This window comes from Cebidichthys violaceus, unplaced genomic scaffold, assembly GCF_023349555.1.
Source record: "Cebidichthys violaceus isolate CVI_PGR_0920_01 unplaced genomic scaffold, fCebVio1.0.p SCAF_7, whole genome shotgun sequence".
Classification (NCBI taxonomy): domain Eukaryota; kingdom Metazoa; phylum Chordata; class Actinopteri; order Perciformes; family Stichaeidae; genus Cebidichthys; species Cebidichthys violaceus.
Window position 1 is genome coordinate 15,125,146 of NW_027176927.1, and position 19,039 is coordinate 15,144,184.

General features: G+C 41.8%; 2 protein-coding genes across 9 annotated transcripts in view; both read right to left on the minus strand.

The window, feature by feature from the left end:
* Nucleotides 1-270: 270 nt before the first annotated feature.
* Nucleotides 271-5,683, minus strand: rbm24b (RNA binding motif protein 24b). Of its 2 annotated transcripts, none has more exons than XM_068736344.1 (4): nucleotides 5,256-5,683; nucleotides 4,825-4,948; nucleotides 4,585-4,639; nucleotides 271-1,843 (listed from the first exon to the last, which is right to left on the minus strand). In XM_068736344.1, exons 1-4 carry the CDS (start codon nucleotides 5,424-5,426, stop codon nucleotides 1,483-1,485), a joined length of 711 nt encoding a protein of 236 aa, XP_068592445.1. In that variant the 5' UTR covers nucleotides 5,427-5,683; the 3' UTR covers nucleotides 271-1,482. The 2 variants fall into 2 exon arrangements, with proteins under 2 accessions (XP_068592445.1, XP_068592444.1); XM_068736343.1 differs by having other exon boundaries at nucleotides 4,777-4,948.
* Nucleotides 5,684-6,651: 968 nt separating this feature from the next.
* Nucleotides 6,652-19,039, minus strand: part of kif13a (kinesin family member 13A) — a 36,774-nt gene continuing 24,386 nt past the window's right edge. The window contains exons 22-40 of one of the 7 annotated variants that reach the window (XM_068735137.1): nucleotides 18,744-18,917; nucleotides 18,452-18,603; nucleotides 18,200-18,332; nucleotides 17,521-17,667; nucleotides 16,924-16,956; nucleotides 15,904-16,003; nucleotides 15,655-15,781; nucleotides 15,509-15,564; nucleotides 15,309-15,433; nucleotides 14,501-14,677; nucleotides 14,297-14,389; nucleotides 14,023-14,175; nucleotides 13,866-13,934; nucleotides 13,706-13,756; nucleotides 13,334-13,418; nucleotides 13,069-13,220; nucleotides 12,083-12,232; nucleotides 9,174-10,233; nucleotides 6,652-8,754 (exon numbers count right to left, since the gene is read on the minus strand). In XM_068735137.1, coding sequence (XP_068591238.1) covers nucleotides 8,621-8,754; nucleotides 9,174-10,233; nucleotides 12,083-12,232; nucleotides 13,069-13,220; nucleotides 13,334-13,418; nucleotides 13,706-13,756; nucleotides 13,866-13,934; nucleotides 14,023-14,175; nucleotides 14,297-14,389; nucleotides 14,501-14,677; nucleotides 15,309-15,433; nucleotides 15,509-15,564; nucleotides 15,655-15,781; nucleotides 15,904-16,003; nucleotides 16,924-16,956; nucleotides 17,521-17,667; nucleotides 18,200-18,332; nucleotides 18,452-18,603; nucleotides 18,744-18,917 — 3,171 coding nt within the window. In that variant the 3' untranslated portion in view covers nucleotides 6,652-8,620. Of the gene's footprint in view, nucleotides 8,755-9,173; nucleotides 10,237-11,355; nucleotides 11,450-12,082; nucleotides 12,233-13,068; nucleotides 13,221-13,333; nucleotides 13,419-13,705; nucleotides 13,757-13,856; nucleotides 13,935-14,022; nucleotides 14,176-14,296; nucleotides 14,390-14,500; nucleotides 14,678-15,308; nucleotides 15,434-15,508; nucleotides 15,565-15,654; nucleotides 15,782-15,903; nucleotides 16,004-16,923; nucleotides 16,957-17,520; nucleotides 17,668-18,199; nucleotides 18,333-18,451; nucleotides 18,604-18,743; nucleotides 18,918-19,039 lie in introns of those variants that run through there. The other 6 variants (XM_068735136.1, XM_068735138.1, XM_068735140.1 and 3 more) reach the window with 6 other exon arrangements.

A 19,039-nucleotide genomic window follows, 5' to 3' on the forward strand; every position in this document is an offset into this window, starting at 1 on the left:
GGAATTAGTCACATATTTGACTATTTCTTCCTGAGAGATGTCAATAGAGTCAAACAGATTATATGAACAATAAATAATTACTATGGTTTACATTCTAGGGTTACTAATGATTACTCTTAACTGCTAAAGGCAGTTGTTTAGCTATGTAAATACATTATTTGGCCATGTGTTACATATTCTTCCTCCACAACTGAGAGCATCATAACAACATGATTTCATCAAAGAAATTATGGGCTATGAGCAAAAACAATATTTCACAGAACACAAGAATAAAAGAGTTGAAGGTAAATTTCTTTTTATTTCACATATTAAATGTTTGCATTATTTCGAGTCATGCATTATAAAATGCAAGGTGAAACAGATGATGTCCTTGCATTAGAAAACATTTAATGTCTAATGACATCAAATGTAAAAAATAAAAAAGTTAACAGTTCTCACACTGTCCTTTATCAAACTGGTCAAGTATAAAAAGGGACATTTAAGAATTAAGAATCTTTTTGAGACATTAGATCAATAGAAAATGCGTTGGACTTATTGCTACCTTTCCACTCATCTTTTGTTCTTTATACACAGTGTATCACTCTGTTAAGCAAACTTCAAACATCCATCACATGCTCTTGATCATTATGCAGCAGCACATGTGGACATGTTCTTTAATAGGCTTCATAACACATGAACACAAAATAAAGGGTTTATTACTGTAAGGCTCCAAAATAAATACATAAATAGCATAATTTAAAAAGGCACATTATGAAACATTTTGTCAAAATGAAAGATTCACATTCAACAATGTTTCTTCCCTTATGCTGAGTTTACTTGAGGTGCAATTTAAGGAGAAGAAAAGAGTGCTTTTACCAGCTTCAGCTGACATTTTGTCTGACAAAGTATCATGAAAATACATTTTTAAGGAAACTAGTTGACAGTGTCTAATCTATCTCACTCCAAACGATTATTAAAAAAGGAGAACGAAATGTTAACTTCTATATCAATGTCTGCATAGCTTTACCAAACAAAATGCTGGTCCAAAACTATGAAATACTGAACATTGCATAATGACATAACAAACTGTTTTCATATGTATGCAAGTGTTTTGGTTTGTTTTCAAAGAAGTGGGGAAGAAACCTGATCATAAGACGTGAATGCACTTGGAAATTGTATACAAATTCCACTGCTACATATATACAAAATACAGCAATGGTTGAGTGAGTCTACTTCAGTTAGCATTAAATATTTTCCTGCTGAATAAATATTAAATATTCATACATACGTTCAACAGTGACAAAATACTGATCTCCCTTGAATAAAATGTACAGTAATCCCTCACTTCTCTCCACATTTCTGCTGATTTTCTTCAGGCTCTTTGGTAGAAGGACTGCTAAGTTAAAACCCGGCTGTGACAACCATCATTCAGCCCCTACGATCTTCCCCTTCATAACTTCCTGACCTCCCCTGCTTTCCTCCTTTACGGTAATTTTCATGGTTTTACTGCATGCGATCTGTCTGGAGCTGCTGAGGTTGGTACTGGCTGTAGGCAGCGGCAGCAGCGGCAGCTCCTGGGGTAGCAGCAGCGGCGAGTGGCTGCTGGACAGTGTATCCATACCCTGCTGTAGTCATGTAGCTTGTTGGTGCTGGTGAGGCTGCGTATGGATACTGCTCATATGCAGCAGCAGCGGCGGCAGCGGTGGCAGCGGCTGCAGAGTACTGGGCATATGCTGCTCCAGTATAGTCAAGGTATGGGGAAGTGGCAGCAGCAGCTGTTGCTGTAGCAGCAGAAGGTTGTACATGAGGGATCATCATGCTGGGTTGGACAAAGGCCTGAGGGTAAACGTAGTGCGCAGGGACTCTGTAGGACACAAAGACACACAGGGTCAAAAGCAAAGCCACAGCTTGTCATTCTTCCTATGCTGAAACTAAATTCTGAAAAACTGAAAAGCAGGCGCCTCAAAAACGTCAATCCAGTCCTCAGAACACAGCAAATCCATTCACTAACAACTGAAAACCCTACCTAGAAATGAAAAAGTTAAGGAAGCAGCAAAACCACAAAGAAACACAAGCGCAGCTTTTAATTTCAAAAAGCACCTGAATCTGAAACACAATAAGGCATTAAAAGAAGACGCAGCCCAGCTCTGCACCCAATGTTCCAATGAAAACGGTATTTGATAAAAATGCGAGCTTATCGCACAACACCACAACATATCAGGAAGAGTGGACACTATTCTGTCCACATACGGTCACACCAACACCACACATACAGGCATGCCCACACATGTTAATAGATCCTCCTGAAAATGGAATAAACTGCAAATTAGCTGCTGAATTAATGATACAGTATTGTATCTAATCAAGTGGGTGCTTGGTTGTATTAGCTTCTGCCGAGGCCCTGTTGTGTTTAATTCATTTTACTATTTCAAAAAGGTGAAAGACTAGATTAGAAGGGAGCTCTCCATTAGAAGGGCAATATTCTGTATATAGACCAGGCAGGGTATAAATGGATGAATACAAGCCTGGTATCTGGGTAAATATGGCCCCCACTTTAAAGTTGTGTTAAAGTCACCCTCTGTAAATATACTGAGGAGCAGGTGTGAAACTGTTATATCTGGCCATAGACAAGCTTCCCCTCCCCCTCTTGCAGACATACACGCCCACACAAACATACACACGCCAACTTGATTGACAAGGGAGGCTGGAAGCATGCTATTTTTGCTCCCCTTGTCATCTCCAAAGGACAAGCTGATCTTCTCCTTCAGTGACACATGGGAGGGCACTCGTCAGCTGTCATGGCTGCCTACGATGCTCTACTGTCTCAGTGACTATCCTGAATTTACCTCTATATTACCACACTGGAGGTGTCCTGGCCAATCAAAAAGCGGTGCTCTTGTTACAAATTGGGACGCTAGAGCCACTGCTGTAAACAAGAGCTAACCGTTTTGTACTATAGCTGCATAATGATCACAGAAAATGTTAATTATTGTATTAAACGTGATAAATAGAATAACAACATGTATAGTTTTCAACTTGACAAGACAGAAACCAACATGCTGGTTCCCTTTATTTGTGATATGACCTTGTTTTATTATCAACAGTTCACGAACTAAAGGGCACAGCTGACTTAAGCCATCTCTATTGAAAGAGATGGGAGGAACATTTTTTGGTACTGCACGTCGAGCGCTAAATAAAGGTGCTTTGTAAATCACCAGAACACATGGGTAATCCCCAGCACATAACCAAAAGGCTTCATGGGCACATGGCTCGGCCCACCTGTTGTCCACAGCCGAGCGGCCCTGTCTGTGCCATACATTATTAACAGCGCTGCTGAGTGACTCCCATTTTCCATCTGAATTTGAGAGGCCGTGGAGATCACTGTAGCCAACAGCTGTTGCCTAAGAGACCTACTAAGATCTTTGTCTCCAACCTATAGTGCAGTGAACATTTGAGTTTACTGCAAAGCTAAATAATGAATCCATAATCACATCAAAAGTTAGTTAAGATCTAAAAATTGTTTAAACAGACAGTGATCCAGCTATTATTTGAAGTTATGACATTTTCGATTGAGTTACTTAAAATAACTTGAGCTATGCTAATAAAGTACCAAATGGGGGTAATTAAACATATTCTTCTGTTCTGTGGTCTTAACACTACTTTTGTTTGTGTGTTTAGTGACAACTGCTGGAGTGGTGAGAGAAATACAAAAGAAAAAGTCTACTCAGTAGTCTGTACCTGTAGATATAAGCTACAAGTGAAAGCAATGGGTTAATAAAGAACAAAAAAAAACACAGCATAATGGGTAAGGAAACAGAAAAAGAACTCCCACATGCAAGCGAGTGTTTGTTTTGTTGCGGGGGATGGAATTTGAAATTAACACTCTGTGAATGATCATCAGCCCCCCTTTGACAACAAAACACGATCAACGTAATGTTAACAAGAAACTGGGAAAATAAAATAAACCACAGGCTAAAGCACAAATCAATTATTAAAAAGGGAAAAGAAGCAACACCCCGTTGCAGATCTCCCTATCAAAACTCACAAAGTCTGCACAAAAACCTCCTGCACCCCCCACCTTCCCCACTGCAAGTAGAAATGAGCACACAGTTAAGCTGAACACCACATCATACCGAAAACAAGGCACACACCAATCTATGTACTATGGAAAACTGGGAAAAAAACAGAAGACTTCCATGCATCTAGTCACCATTTCAGTTCGTTTGTGTATGTCAGAGTATACAGGTAACACTTTAGCGCTCTGCCCAATGCAGACTCAGCTATTCCTCAAATCATCATGTCCCTTCATCAGCTATTTTAACCGTTACCGACCCTGTCAGATCAGAGAGAGATAGACAACATGAAGTCAAGTCCTGCATTGGCTGGGAAAATGTTTACTTCCTTAACAGTCAACACCAAGCAGTGAAGCACACAATCACATTCACACGTCCTCATTCAGGATTTAATAGGTGGAGGCAATGATAAATTACATTTTTACAACAATAAAAACACTTTATATAAGATCATAAAAGAAAATAGCAGATTTCCTTACTTTAAGACAGACATATTTTGTGAAGAAAATGTCATTTTTGCAGCTTAACATACCCGTAAGGCCTTTGGATGAATGCTGGATGGATCTGAGGCATGCCAAATGCAAATCCTACAATGAAAACAGACAGTTGTTATAGTTTCGTTTGAAGAACTGACACTTTTCTATTACAGTGGAGATCATTTTCAGTGATCCTTGGCAAGATTGCTAATCATTTACAAGAGAAAAATACTGTCTTTGTATGCCACCTTGATTATCTTGAAGTTGGGAAACAAAGCTGTGGTCCAGTCCCTCACCTGGCTGTATGACCCTGGGCTTGGCCCCCAGGTAGGCCAGGTTCACATTGGCTTTCCTGCCATCTATTATGGGGTTGGGGTCCTTGCAGGCTCGGTCAGCAGAGGCCCGGTCTGCCATCGTAACCTGGAAGAAACAGCACATTTTCCATTGACCTCATGGAGATTTCTTGGTCACAGCGATAAGGTAGCACTTACAAATTATAGATAATTTGTTGTACACGGTCCATTTAGAGGAGTCTGGTCATATTTTATTGCGCTAAGAGCTACACATTTCCTATTTCTAACCTGGCTGTCACATTGAAAAGGAAGCACTACAATCTTTCAGCCTACAGGTACCGACACTGGATCAATCGACCGTACTGTGCACGTGTGCAGAAACTTAAAAAAACAAAAAAAAAAAGGCTCAGAATTATAAACAGGTTTTAACTTACAAATCCATAACCTCTGGATTTCCCCGTCTGCCGATCGGTGATGACAACAGCCTCCTCGATGTCTCCAAACACCTCGAAATATTTCCTGAGACTCGAGTCCGTTGTGTGATAAGGAAGACCTCCCACAAAGATCTTGGTGAACGTGGTGTCTTTCTGTGCCGAGTGCATCATTTGTAGCTCTGTGTTAAAGCGATTTCCTGGAAGTAGTAGGATCAGATCAAGTAAAGAACAGCGTTCAGATCAGTTGAGGGAGAGAGTCTGCGGCGTGGACAGGCAGCCCCCCGGTGATGTGACTGTGGCTCTGAAGGAGGACACCTGTTACTTTGGTGCGGGAGGGTTCCCAGTTGTCAGTGTGTGACACAGATAGCCTACTTAACTCCACCCAGATCCAGACCACCACCCTGGGCTCTCAGGCTGCCTGCTGGCGCACAGCTGCTGAAACAGTGGCAAGGACACACTCAAATAAGTAAATAAAAAACTAATAAAGTTGGTCGCAATCACAGAGAAAAAGATATTGGTCAAAGCAAGCTTGAGGAAGACTTTTAGGCTTTGAAACTAGATGGATCTGCTTTGTCAGGTGCATGTGTAGGCTACTTTTTTTGAACATTCAGTGCAAAAGCATGCCATCCACAGGGTGTAAGTTTCTCCTCACTACCAGGGCTAAATCAGGATTTTACAATATAGAATTCACAAAAGCCCCTCAGCGCAAGCCCCCGACCCCCTTAATTAAAAACGATTAATTTGATCCTGTCCATTTCATATCCCAACCCGAGGGTCTAAATACAGTTTCAAAAACCCAAACTGACAAATCAAATTCTGTTGGGAAATTCTGAATCCTCATGTTTAGATCTGAAAGTGGTCAAATGTAAAAGTCTAAAAATATAGAATCGCCTATTAAAATACTCATCTTGTATTAGTTTTTTTGTAATTAAAATATAAACCCACAAATGCCGAGAAAAAATACCCAGGACAAAACCTCGGTGTCCTCAATCGTAACCACAGTCCAAGCAGTATCTGTAGCCTAGAAGTTGCTATGGCTCAAGTTGTCCTCAAGCTGACACATGAATATTCATTTTTGTAATGTAGAACAAGTTACACCAGTTGACCCCATGAGGGCACTATAATTAAGTTAAATCAAATGTGACATCTTGTGCACCAGTGGCCTAATTATAAGGCAACTTGGAAGGACCATGCATTTTGGCAGTGTTTGATTGGCACTAGTAATAGTGGGTCAAGTATTGAAACAATAACAGGCTTTACAATTAGTGTTACTTCTCATTGCATGGGGCAGCCTAAATTATTTACAGGAGACAACATGTTTACAGGTTTGTGTTGTTAACCTTTACATCAGGCACAGAAAGGACGATAAATTCAAGGAAACCATAAACCAGCCGGTGACAGGAGACATTTTTGCCAGACACAACACAGGGACTTTTGAGAATTTTGTTATAAAACACAATCTGTTATATTACAATATTTAAGGTAAGATATTTTTAGCAACATATACAAATGTACAAGCAAATTTCCAAAACAGCAAAAAAACCTGTACTTATTTACTCTTTCTGTACACTTTAGATATGGACTAATTAATAAGGTCCCTTTAGTTTAGGAACTAAAAACAACTGAGTCATGCTGCGCTCATGCACTATCACACCAAACCTCAGAATACAACTCTGAGCATGAAACATGAGATTAGAGTACATTCAAAAAGAAAATACATTTGAAATGACTATGAATGAATATTATTGCATTTAGATTAAGAGTAATTACTTATGTCCTAACATGTTTGTCGGTGAGACAGACAAAACCACAAAAACATGCAAACACGGTGAACTTGAATGAGAAAAATGAAGAGTCAACACAGTTTGCTGATCGTAAATGTTCTATTCTGGAACATTTTGTACCAATTAAAACAGTTTGTGATACATTATAAATACAATTCTGTACATTATAATAGTGTAAATACTATGTTCAAATACATTTCTATTTACAACCCCTTATGAGGGAGAGCAGCGTTGTTCTCTTCTTTAAAGTAAGGTCCTGGGTTTGTTTAATTTTCTTGAAATTACAGCTCGGGTATATAACTAGTCAGTTCCAAAGTTCACCACTTCCATAAAAATAGAAGTTCATAGGAGAGCTCTTCTTCATAACTAAATTACTTTTGCTCCGTCTTCTGTAACCTGATATCGTCGATCACCCATTCATCCAATCCTTCTTTTTAAAAAAAGCATTATTGAGTACCTTTTTTACATGTAGTGTTATATATATCAGCTTACATATAAAATGCAGATGGACAATCAATTAAACAGATATTCAGTCAGTCAGCAAGACTGGGTGGCATTTTGAATGCCTCTGGGCATCATAATATACATACACAGGTTTCAGGTCCATACAGTTAGTTAGTTTAAAACTCAGTGAACTTGTTATGGAATTCATTGAGCAGTCTGGGGTTTATGTGCCTGCCTTTATGGAAACAGGGCTTTAAGGCATCAGTACATCCAGGCCTTGAACAAAACCCAGCTGCTGTGTCCCTCGATGAAAATGACGACACACGTTTTTTTCAGTCACTTACGTTAGAAAATCATCAGTCCAATATGGAAGACAGTCGGCGAACTCTCCAAGAATCCTTTCCAGTGCAAGCATTCAAACAGCAACAGTCTCATGCTGGATGGGGATTATTTCCTCCACAGTGTTACAGTACTTCAACAGGATAATTTAACATGATACAACTTCAGTCAAACGCTGAAAGCAACTCAGGTTTAGTAGATTTGTCCTCTGTTCAGGGTATGTGGCATCACTCCTAGAGATATGGCACTAAGCTTTACTTGGACACATAGCTATATAGTGTTTAACTCCACATACACGCATTAGAAAAATAACATATTACTCATAACAGCAGATATGGAACCGTAGTTCTTTGGTTACCCCTGACAGATCATATTGATGTAAATATCAATGTTTATAAACAGTAGTACATTCTTAACTTTCATATCCCAGATTACTCCTACATGAGCCTCAGGGAGGATGCATTGTCTTACAAAAATATTATTTATAATGTTCAGATACCAATGTAAGAAAATGTATTTGGGTAATATTTAAGTTCTCTATCAAAAATATCCCCGTATAGAAAACTCAGATATGTGCATAGTGAATTTTCAGTGAACAGTAATTAGAATATACCTTCATTAAATGCAGAGGTCAGATATGCTTTAGGAAAGCAGACACGCCCACAGAATACACCAGCATCTCCATTACAACGTGAGGAGCCACGCTGAAGTCAGCCTGCGGTTCACCCATAGGCACTGGATCTGAGGAGCACCCTCGGGTCCCTGCCTTTCCTCAGAAAGCAGGTCCTTCTTTGGGTCCTATCTGATCAGAGTCTGGGGTTCTGTGTCCATGCAGGGCGGTCCTCTGGTGAGACGAGATGGCTTCACAAATACACCGTGTCCTGGGGGACAGCGGAAGTATACTCTGCCCTGGACAGTCCCGTTGTGCTTACCTGTAGAAAAATCAATCATTACAGATATGTAGAATAATTGTAAAACCTTTATACTATATCACATGTTGGACGTCTCATACAACAGGGAAAAATCAGCCTGAGCAATACTGGACTTTTGAGGGTGACACCTGGGAATTGGTTGCCCACAGTCATTTGGCCCCATTATGGGTTTAGCTGGTCTATATGTGAGGGTTAAACAAGTCTGATAATATTTTGGTTGCTATGATTTTTTTATGATGTATTTTTTATGAGGTTCCCTATACATTTTGATATTGAAGAATTGTGACCAACATATGTTCTAAGTGGTGCTCTCTGGTGGACACACTATGTGATGATGACACCATTTCTATTTCTGTATTTGCCAGGCTCTACGAACAGAAAGTTGGGGGCGGTTTGACAAAATTTAGAAAAGGGCTTACCCACTGCCATGTCAAGCTTCACACCAATCCAGATCCCCTTAGCAAACTCCACCCCTCCGACATAGTGGACTGTTCCTCTCCGCTTCCCCACCCACACCTGCTCCCCTGGTGCCATCCAGTCAGGAAGCTGAGCTACAGGTGTGCTCTCATCTCCACTGGAATCTCCTGAAGGCTCTGCGCTGCTGGGGTTTGGGCTGGGACAGGGACTCCCATGGGGCAGATCTCCCTGGGCCGGCTCCTCGATTGGAGGTTCTCCTCCTGCTCGCAGACTCGGGGCAGAGGCTGGGGCTGTAGATAAAGGTGCGACTGGGGATTGTGCTGCTGTAGATGGAGCAGGTACTATGTCAGGCACAGATACTGGAGCTCTGGCTGAAGTGCAAACTACAGGTGTGTTAGGGCAGGACACAGCTTCACAAACAGAGCCTGCATTATTTGGAAATGTGCATGTAACAGTTGAATTGTCTTCAGTAACAGAGACATCAGAGGAGTGTTCATTGCCAGTGTCACATGTTTCTTTGTCCAAAACCTCCTGCTCCCATCCACCTGTAAAATGTGCTAAATCACGGTCTCCAATACTATCATCAGCCCCTTTAAAGTCAGTGAACTCCTGGCTGGCAGGATGGACGAGCACCTCCTGAACCCCGCCTGCTGAGAGGAGAGGCAGCTGGGTGTCACTCCCTGCAGAAACACTTTTGGTTTGCGTGCAGCCTCTTCCAGCAGGGCAGCCAAGAGGGTCGTGGAGGTCTCTGGAGGTGCAGCTGAGGTGGTCAGAACTCTCACTGGCACTGAAAGGCATGTCAGACAGTGTAGCGTTGGAGGCGCTGTGTGAAAAGTAGCCACTAGTGCAACTGCTGGCCGTGGGGCTTCGAGGCACCTCTCTTTCTCCACTCCCACTGCCACATCGGCTTCCCTTTAAGTCAGACCGGGAGGATAAAAGCCCCTCCTGGTTCTCCAGACTGGCGTTGTAGATCTCAAAGTTTGCAAAGTCCTCTGGGATGTAAGACTGGAAGCTGCTGTGGTCCTGAGTCATGTCCACATACGCCTCCTCGTCCTCAGAGTCCTGCTGATCAAAACAACAGCATTAGGACAAAAGATACATCCCACCAGACATTATGCCAGACAAAGCATGTATGGAGCATTAGCATTATATAAACACTCGTTTTAAAGTGAATGGGGAGAATGAAAAATGGCGAAAAATGTGATAATGTAATATGAACAAAGTGTATGAATAATGTGGCACATTTTCATGTTTTCTGAACTTTGCTCTAAGGGGTTTGCTACTGTACCATTGTACTCATGTGCGGGTAAACACACTGTTAACAGTGAAACATGGCAATGTGAGGTTGTACAGGACTATATTACCAATTTTTAAACACTGCAGAAACCCCCTACCACAAATTATACAACATACACACACTGGTCTCAAGGCACTGGGGCTGTTGGGGTTTAGAGAGGAATGTATTGTAAGGTGAGGGACGTACAAAGGATGGGCGCTCTAAAGTAACAATGATTATAAGGAATATAATTATCTCATATTGTAAAAACTTGTACAATATTATCTTGACACTTTTTTTGAAACCTAAATATTAACATAACTAGGACAATGTCCTCATTGGTGAAGAAAAAAGATCACAGTTGTCTCTTTTAATTTTGCACAAAACATTGGTTGCGTCCGAAATTCCATACTGATATGCTATTTAGTATTATTATTTTTTATTTTTTTTATTTGTTTATTTATTTTGCAGGGACAATGCACACCAATCAACAGTGAAACTGTAAGTGAGCCAGAGTTAGCCAGAGAGGCTAATTTTCATCTGCTGTCCCTGGCCAGATGTTTGAAGGCAGCCTAAAAATTACAAAATTTCAAATAAAAATGGAATTAAAATTCATAGATAGACAGTAATGTATAGACAAAACCAATACACATAGTAGTATGCCAAAAGATTTGATTTTGCGTACTATTTGAGGTGAAATATGACAGTGTGCAAAAACTGAACAACATGCTAGCATCGATATCCCACAATGCAATGCTGAAGTGACAACAACATTCCTAATAGACAATGACGGACAGCTCTGTAACATCAATAATGCTTTACAGCAAATTTAAGTGTAAGTACAGGATTTCACTTTGCTCGGTGTGCTATAGTTTTTAAATTAGTTCAGCTCACAACTCGTCGTTTGGTTGCATGAGGTTGGCACAGGTTGGCAAGGGTTACACGTCTCCAATCGGTAAGGAGACTCTCAGGAAGTGAAATGGTAATTACAGTTCAGTGCATCTGAAAAGATACATATTACTGTTTATTCACACATGCTGAACAATCGTACACATCTTGAGTATGTAGTGCTTAAAATGCGATTTCGGATGCAGCAATTGTTTCCTCTTCTCTCCATCATGACAAATGTATACAGAAACAATGCAGCAAGTCCATTGTACGGAGCACGAGGAGTTTCGTCATCAATACTAGGCAAGACTAGAAAAAACTATGATCAAAGAGTGGCACTACAGGGAGAAATACTTTGATTTGATTCAGTGCTAAAAAAATAATAAAAAGACCAAAATCAGATGAGCAAGGAATCAATGTTTAACTGTATTCTTTAATTATTTACTTGGAACTTGTAAACAAAGGATGTTTGTTGCTAGGGAACTCGTAATTTTTCAGAAAGTATTTGAACTTCATCCTAAATCCTAGCCCTTCATATGTACCGTCACCAGCACAGATTCAACACACTGGTTGAATAGGTGTTCACGTGTAAATGTTAAAGCAAAGTGTGGCAGTGTGTATGCGTCTAAGTGCGATACTGACAACAGTGTGAGCGTGTGTCATGTCAGTGTGTCGTGGGGTGTGTGTGTGTGTGAAACTCTTACAGGAACCCTCAGAGCAGCGTGAGCTGGTGTGTGTAGCACTTACAGCAGTGTGTGGCAGTGTGTGGCTGAGCTGTCTGCTGGTGGGAGTGGTGGAGGTGGAAGGCTTGCAGTGGCCCTCGCTGCCTGCCCTGGGCCGGCGCCAGGGGCAGGGAGGGGGGAGCAGTGCAGGGCTGTCCACACATGAGCGCATGCTCTGCGGATGGGTCAGAACAACACTTCACACACACACACAAAGCATGCATGGAGCTGGGCAGGCCAGTTACACAGTTAGTGCTACATGCAGTTTGATATTTCACAAAAAACAGTGCTTGAAGTGTCCTAAGTGTGAGCAACTGTACTTATTACTGGGCCACAACTTCTTGTGATATGTATTTGCAGGCTCTTGACCCCTGTTGTCCCATATCCACACTCTAAGCTATTGCTATATTTCAATATCATATAGAAGATCATTTTTATCCGGACTGCAGCTATTTATGTTAAACTGCAGTCATACACTATAATCCTGCTGCTAACTGAACCATTTGTTGTCTCTCAACCACAGCATCTCTTACATGGACTGATTTGTAAAGTACCTGCGCCTCGTTAAGTCCACTTCAAGCACGGATGAAAACAAATATGTAAGGTTAGTTTAAGTGGTTGAAACAGCCACAAACTGAATCAGAATCCAATTATCACAAACAAAATCAGACATGAGACTTAGCTTTGTCTAACTTAGCACTGCGGCTCTCCCCAGTTGAAGTCATGCTCCTGCGAGTCAGGCTCTTTCATTTCAATTCAGTTTTTTTGGCCAGTCACACAACAGCAAAGCCATTTTCACAATTGAATCATCAGGCAGCTTTGGGTAATTAGTAATTGTTGTCAATGTTTGTCAAAGTTTATTATGTTGTGGAAATGTAACTCGATTTGATAAGTGACATGGCAAAATGTAAAAGATGGGGTTTGACAAAACAAGGATATGTGAGAACAACACAATAGAAACAAAGACATGAATACTCCCCTCTTAAAAAATAGTGAATTCATCCTCCTTACCTCTTGTCCCAGCAGCGGCCGGGCCTCCAGGACTTTCTTCACCTTGTTTTCCTCTTTAACAGGCAGCAGGGACTTGAGGAACTTCGGCGGCTGAGGGGAGAGGACTTTGAAGGGGCTGGAGTTGAAAAAAGTAGGGCTCTCTGGAACCAAACCTGTGTGGCAACATCCAGTGGTAACCCAGTTATATTGTAGCTACACACAAAAATGTTGACCACAAATCAAGAAACAATGCAGCTGCTGCACATTTGCTGTTTCTGTAGTTTACCTGGGTTCTCCTTGCTTTTGATGGGTGTGGTACAAAGCGAGCCCTCCGGGGGATTGCAGTTGCTGTCAACATGATCACAGTGGCCCTAGACAATAATACACAGGTTGAATTGGGAATTTTTGTGAATTAAAAGTACATTTACAGCTAAAAGACTTAAACTTCTACATGAGGAGACCTTTAGTGGAAAGGTGGGAGAAATTCCTTATAAAACCGTGTGTCATTTTTATTATCAAAGAGACAATTACGACAAGCAGCATTTAGCTCAGAGAAAAGTTATGAATTTTGACAAAACTATTGCAGCCAATACTAGTTCATTGTAATCCAACATCAGAGTTTTGTGATAAACATGTTGTTAAGGCACACCTGACTTACCTTGCAGTCTTCATCCTCACAACCAGTCAGGTCTGTTTTACTACATGAAGACTGAAGAGCAAGAGACATCATGTTATCGGCTTCATATTATTCAATAACAATTATTTCCATATTGTTCTGTGTGCAGTGCAGTGAATAATATATTCATTACATGCTGTACATTTGGTGTGCTGATACTCCTTCTTAGGTGTCGTCCCTTGGTAGTGATTGCTTCCTTCACTGTGACAGCCTTTAGGAAAAAACAGGTGCATCTTTACATGTCAAACAAATCAGATTGTTTGTGTTTCAGTATGTCAGTGAGCTACAGTGTGAAATACCTGTCGTAGCCTCTCCAGACTAAGGATGTTCTCCACTTCCAGAACTCCCCGTGTGTACTTCTCTATGTAGGTTTCTCCATCCTGAGTCTCCTCGCTGTCTGCACGAGCAGCCATGAGGGCCAAGGTTTCTCTTTCCTCTGGCTCCTCTGAGGCCTGGGAAGGTAAGAGAAGAAACTTACAAAAGGCTGAAGACAATAAACACCAAACTGATTTTTTGTCACATGTTCTAAAAGCAGCCATTGCTAGATATAGAGGTAGAATGAACAAGTTGTACCTTTGGTATGTTGGAAACAATCTCATAAGTCACACCACAGGAATAAAGCGCGTTCTTTAAGGACATTCTTCTCTTGAGACTCTGAGTGAAACTCTGTTGGAAACAAAACTATGCTGATCATCAAAACACAATCCATTGCTGCAAACAACCACCTCTGCTGTGGACTGACCCCCTCTGATTAAATCTGATCGCTCTTGTATTAACCTGTTTGTTGTAGATGTTGACAGTGATCCTCTTGCGGAGCACCAGCTCCATGGAGGCAGGGTGGCTGAGCTGCACAGTGGCTTTGATGATCAGATAAATGCGTTCGTTAGGAGATGTGATGCGGTTGAGGTGCACAGAATCGTGGATTGATGAGTCCCATGAACACACTGCCAACACCTGGTGAATTGGAAGGGTTTTATTACTGTAGCTCCACAATCGTCAACAGAGAGGGAATCTGTGCCGGTCGGCTGTGACTGCACATACAAAAACATGAATTACAGTCGTGTAGCTGGGCTGTAGCTTTGGGTTTGCAGCAGTTGGCTAATGAGTAGAAAAATTGCAATCTTATGACACTTAGGCACAGTAAAGAGGATGGTAATTACTGTATGGTTAGAGCTGCTGCTCAACATCAAAGAGAAAATTAAGAAATTGGAATGGCTTTTCTTTCAAATCCTTGCTTCCATGCATGATGCTGCGCAATTACATTACTATGTAATTGTTAAATTATGCACATAATTGTAGAAAACATATATTGCCTTGAAGTGCTCTTGCCTGTGTGAAAAAAGAACATCTAGCATCAAGTAAAGTAGTAAAATCAAGAGTCGATGTGAAACAGACATGTATTTTTACAAAAATACACAACTAGTAGAAGCAATGGAAAACCCAATACTTTATGTTTACTTTACACCACGTCACTTAGCTTTATAAGCAAAGGATGATATGGTGGTCCTGCATTTGTACTTGTGTATGTCTCCTAGAGTTCCCTTTTTGGCCACAGGTAGGCAGTAAAATCAAATGCATTGCTTACCTCCTCATCACTGTGCCTGATGATGGGCAGATAGAAGAACTGGCTCCCATGCTCCTTGGGCAGTATAGAGTTAAGGCCTGCAGCATGCGGGCCGGTCAGCTGCTCATTTACTGTCAGATTATCCGCTGGTGGCATAAAAGACAGTTAGTGTTTGTTCAGGTCTGAAATATCAGTTGATGTAAAGGATGTGTCTGCTTTACCATTTAAATCTAGGAAGAGTACAGGGATGTGAGCTTCCACTCCTGCAGGTGGGGTCCTATAAGGGGTTGAATATGATTAACCGTGAAAAAAAGGGCTGCAAATGAAGCAAGTCTGACACGTGCATGGGTGTGTGTTGGTGTTTTACCAGTCTGCAGGAGCTCCAGGGATGCCACTGCCAGGTGCAGGTACCAGCACTGCGTTTCTCTCTTCAGTCAGACCCACCCACTGCTCCACTAGTCGAGCCTCACGCTCAATATCCTCCTCTGACTTCTCTAATTACATAAATGCGGAGAAAGGTTTCATCACAACACAACAAAAAATACAGAGAACACACAGCCGTCATGCTTCAGGTCCTTCAGCAAGTGGTAGGTGTAACACAGGACCAAGGACTCACCTTGTTTGTTGATGATTTTCTTGATTTGTTCATCAAGGTACTCCCGGCGTTTTATCAGTGCCTCTGACCAACGCTCTCGGACACAGTTGAGATCTTCCTCCTGAAAACAGGCAGAGACTAAAGAAAGTCAGAGCCAGCTGGCTCACTAAGGCAAAGGATGTGCTCCAGGGCTCAGTGTTGTGTTAACAGGGCAAGGTGAGGGTACACAGGGCTGATCTGTCTGAGGTAGTACCATAACTGCTCCTTAATACACCCACTAACCAAGCCAAGTGAAAGTTAATTTAAGAAAATTGAAGTCCCGAAAGTCCCAAGGTGCATTTTTGAAAGACGTTTATGGTAAAATTATCTAAATACACACACATAACACCTCCTTTTAACCCCTTTGCGATTCACACACATGCATTCACACATAGTCTTGCATGCATACATCAACATGTCCTCACATGCAGCCACAGCCACACGAAGTCCGACCTGGAAGTACAGCAGATCACTCTGTGAGGGAACCACACTGTCCACAGTAACCAACAGACCGCAATGCCAACCTTATTACGCTTGTTCTGACGTCAGCACACTTCCAGCATGCAAAGTACTGTAAATCATGCAGTCATGCAATGCCCATGTAATTCGGTGAGGCTTATTATTCCTGCAGCTCTTCAGTAGTGAGGGGCAAACAGCAGCATTAGTGTGCAGCAACCTGAGGGGAAGGCAAGAGAGAGAGCGGGACAGAATCCATGGCAGACAGACTGCTGGCTGGGAGCTCAGCCATGGGTGGAACTGCGTTTTGCATAGAGGGCTGCCAAAGAATGGTTGGTTGGTGTGATTGATAATTACAGCATCAGAAATCGCCCACATGTGCAGCTGCTTTTTAATAGCACTAATTTAGTTGGCACAGCCCTCTGCCTCCTGCCTCACATGCCCTCAGCAACAGGCCTAGTCGCAAACACATGATGAATTTGGTTTCCTTCATGCTGCATAGTGCGCTGCAGGGGGAGCAGCAGCAGGGGGAGACTGAAAGGGTACCTGATAACTATCCATATCGTCTTCCTCCTCTCTCTGGCAGGAGAGAACACACTCAGTCAAATGAGGGGAACCAGAAAACCCCGACATGACAGCTCATTGCTTACCATTCACTGCTCATGTAACTTTCTAAGAATTTCAGTTATGTGAAAGAACGATTTACGTTCATGTTTGTATACTTTTGACTAATGAATATCTTTAGAAAACTATTACAAACCCCAGGATTTACTCTCTTAATGATTCTGAATGTGGCAAATAAAAAAAAGGAGTTTCTCAAATTGTCGCTTCCTTTCTACATCAGGGCGCATCAGTGCATGTTAACAGAACAAACAAGGCACTAATGAGTTTGTGCATTCCATGGCCTTCTTTAGACTCACTGCCAGCTACCCAGATGAACCACTCATGGCACGAAACCAGAGATGGACTAATTTAGCTAAATCAGCATAATATTGTAAATCAATGGCATGGCACAAGCATACTGTTCCCCAAACCCAGAATCATATTACATACAAATCATCATCCTATTATTTTTAATACAATAGGTTTATAGTCTAAGTTGTGAGTATATGAAAAAAAAATGTGTATGTGTGTTTCACACACCTGGTAGCTGTCGAGGGGTCTCTGTAGTTTGGTGGAGCGAGCAGACACACAGCCGATAGAGACAGACATCAAAGCCTCCACCAGCAGAGGCAGAGTACCCGAGTTCTGGACCGGCTTCACACAAACCTGCAGCCTCCTGGAGTGACCCTGCTTGTACAAATCCCCATAATTCAACATCAGAATGCTACTGTCAGCGCTGCACTTTCAAAGTACAACATGTTTATAATGTCATAATTAGTCATGATCCTCTTGAAGCTACAGTTGGTAACTTTAAAGAAAATTACTTTTTGTCATATTTGCTCAAACTGTCACTATATCCTGACAATACTACATGAGACAATATCTATGTCTATATGTGAAAATATCATCCTCTGCCTCCTTTTAGTGGCATTTGCAGGATTTCACCACGACCAAAGGAAAACAACCAATTAGAGCCGAGGAGTCGCAAACACAGCTGTGAATCACTGCTTGTGAATTCCGATCAAACTGTCAAACCAGAAGGAGGCAGAGAAGCCTGATTTCTTTTCACAGATTATCTGTCTCACCTACTACTGTCATGATATAGTGAGCAAATTAGTTATTTTGTATTATAGTAATCAACTGTAGCTTTACGTGTGTGTTTGATGTAGGGCAGCCTGTCTGACCTAAAAGGGAAACTTGCTCATTGTTTTTCTCTGACCTGGCGAAGTTGGAAGACACCTCCTGTGCTGATGTCTTTTCCAGGCTGCAGCTCCACAGATGAGTACTCTCCCTGTTCATTCAGCTCCTGGATAGAGATCACCAGCTCGATCCTGCGAGACACCTCACTCCACCTAGAACAAGCAACAGCCAAGATTAGTTAGGTGTGAAATGTCAGTGTGTGTGTGTGTGTGTGTGTGTGTGTGTGTGTGTGTGTGTACAAAAGTCTGTGTGTGACATGTGATACATGTACCTGTCACAGAGCGTCTGGGTCTTGGCCTCCAGTGCGTCTAACTCCCAGAGTGACCGTCCGTTCCCGGCACAGCGGTGACCCCACACTTCTATAGCCAATGCTCCATCTGATATAAACTCCAAAAACTCATCCGTCACATGCACAATGTAGTCCTGCACAAAAACAATAGGTTTGTACTGGAGTTAATTTGAAAAAAAAATGTAAAGTTGAAGGAAATTAAATTTGTAATGCTTCAGGGTAAGGCAAGGCATTAACAGCCTTGAGTTGAGACAAGCAGCTCCTTTTCATGTACCTTGCAGTGATCAAACTGGACAGTAAACTGGGCATCTGGGCTTCGAGGGGAAGGTATGTCTGGGCTGACCATGGGAGGAGCCACAGTGGGCTCACCATGTTCCCAGAAGGTGTACTGACAGAAGACAAAGTTGGACAGGTTGAGTGGCAGACCTGTGGCCTCCCTGATACGCACCTGCAGCAAAGAGACAAGTTTGTCTTAGAAAAATATCTCCCAGTTAAAAGCCTGTGCAAACAAAAATAAGTTAAACAATGCTCAATCAATTTAAAACTCCTATATTTGTAGAAATCCAGTGA